The following is a 2,124-nucleotide window of genomic DNA, read 5'->3' on the forward strand; positions in this document are numbered from 1 at the left end:
CCAGGTGCAACCTGGGAATAATGTAAGCCATTTTGACATCTGAAGCAAAGATCATTGGAAAGACAGAAAAAGTTCAGACTCGAGCCATAAAATGACAATGGCACACACTATCTGATATTAAGAAAATGCCCAGGATGAGGCAAACAACAAATAAATCCTGAAGTGTCTGGTAGAATTAAGGACCACAGTTCAAATGAAGAAGCGTGAAATAATAATGCCTGCTATGGTTGGAAGCGAATATGGTGACTTTAATTTACCAACTATTTGCCTTCCCTGCTTCAAGAGGTCGTTCAGCCTGAGAATATATTGGGTTGTCGGAAAAGTCATGACATATTTTTTGTTTTACATTACATTACTTTTCCAACAACCCAATAAGTAGGTTTAAGAAGAGATGGAAGAAGAAATCCAAGATGGTATGGTAGGAAAACACTCTGCTCACATCCTCCCATGACCACATTAAAATTACCACTAAATTATCGAACAATCAACCTGGAGAAACCTCTGAACTCTAGCTGAAAAGTCGTTTTAATTTTATAACTAAGGATCTAAAGAAGCCACATTGAGACTGGTAGGATGGGCAGAGACATGAAACAGGCAGCCCGAAACCTCCATGTGGCAGTTGAGAATCGGGAGGGATATCTCAGCCATGAAGGTTTCCCTGGGAGAAGCAAAGGACCCCAGCCCTACGTCAGGCTCCCCAGCCTGGAGTACTGGTCCCAGGAAGAGGAGCCCCCACAACATTTGGCTGTGAAAAACAGTGGGATGGAAAGGTGTGGGAAGCCTAGACACCCTCTTAAAGGGTCCATACAGAGCCTCACTTGCAGCCACTCACCCTGGGCTCCGGCGGACGGACAATGACTCAGGGGGCATCAGAGACATATGAGGAGACTGAATTTTGTGGCTTTTGGGCAAGGACTAGAGAAACAGTTGTCATTTTCCCTGAGGGAGCCTCCTTTTGTGCAGCCAGCAGGTGGGCACCATCTTGTGATAGCATAGTACAGTGTCAGATGGTTGCTGGACTTACAGTGATCATTTCTTCAGTTATGTTGAATAACTGAATAAATGTTGAATAACTACGGTGTATACCTGAAACTAACATATTGTATGTTAGCTATATTTTAATAAAAATCTTTAAAAAGAAAAGAAGAGATAGAATGCATTTCTATTAGGTTAAAAGATTAGGAATATTTTGGGGGGCATCTTCAATCTTTCAAAAAATATATCATAAGTAGCAAGCATATTTTTTCATCCACCAGGTTATTTTTGGAATGAACCAATGATTTGACCTTGGATGGCATTTCTTAAGTTCTTAAATCTATTTCTCTTCCAGATAACTGGGGAGGGGGAGGCAGATTCTGAATTACTGACTGTAGGATATGAAGAATTTAACCATCAAGACTGGGAAGGAAATTAAAAACGAAAAATGTACAGATTATCATTTAATCTATCTCAAGAGAGATGGTTTGCTTTCTCAAGGAAAATTGTATCCACTCTGTCAAAATTCTGAAAACACAGGCAGGCATATTTACTGGTCATCAGGAGCCAGGCATACAGTCAACACTGAGAACCAGCACACACCATGTTTCAAATAGAGAAGAATCGTGTACTTAATGACTGGTATATTTTAAGGAAAAAGATGCTTATTTTTCAAAACCCCAAACACAATCAGTGAAACAGTTTGGCTATTCCTGGGTAATAGTCAAGATAATAGTAAAGCAGATTTGCTTCCAGCTTCTCATGGATAACTTACAAGAGCAATTTACTGTTTGTTGGGTGGGGGATGGCGTGGTGAACACTACTGGGAAGCAAAGCTCTTCATACATCAAAGTTGACTACTTATGCCAGGAGATGCAGGTCTCTAAATGCATGGGTGTATATAGTATGTAAACACTGGTGAGGGGCTATATGCACATACTTCGATGTCTGTAGCTTGTGTGAGCATGCGCACACACACACACTCAGACTCACACACACCTTCAGTTTTTAGGCACGTTAGTTTTATAAGAAATTACTGCTTACACAGTAGATTGTTTTGTTGCCAGTAATTCCTGATTTGTTCCTTTAAAAGACAGAACTGTTCAGATATACATACCATAGAAAATATTACTTTTCTTGTTACTGCAT

The 2,124-nt window shown here is 40.2% G+C and overlaps 1 protein-coding gene across 1 annotated transcript in view; it reads left to right on the plus strand.

The window, feature by feature from the left end:
• The window catches only part of LOC109387542 (interphotoreceptor matrix proteoglycan 1-like), a 29,801-nt gene extending 28,016 nt beyond the window's left edge, over positions 1-1,785 (plus strand). Inside the window, exon 4 of the mRNA XM_019651529.1 lies at positions 1,331-1,785. Coding sequence (XP_019507074.1) covers positions 1,331-1,334 — 4 coding nt within the window. The 3' untranslated portion in view covers positions 1,335-1,785. The remainder of the gene's footprint in view (positions 1-1,330) is intronic.
• The last annotated feature ends 339 nt before the right edge of the window (positions 1,786-2,124 follow it).

This window comes from Hipposideros armiger, unplaced genomic scaffold (assembly GCF_001890085.2).
Source record: "Hipposideros armiger isolate ML-2016 unplaced genomic scaffold, ASM189008v1 scaffold_162, whole genome shotgun sequence".
NCBI classification, from domain to species: domain Eukaryota; kingdom Metazoa; phylum Chordata; class Mammalia; order Chiroptera; family Hipposideridae; genus Hipposideros; species Hipposideros armiger.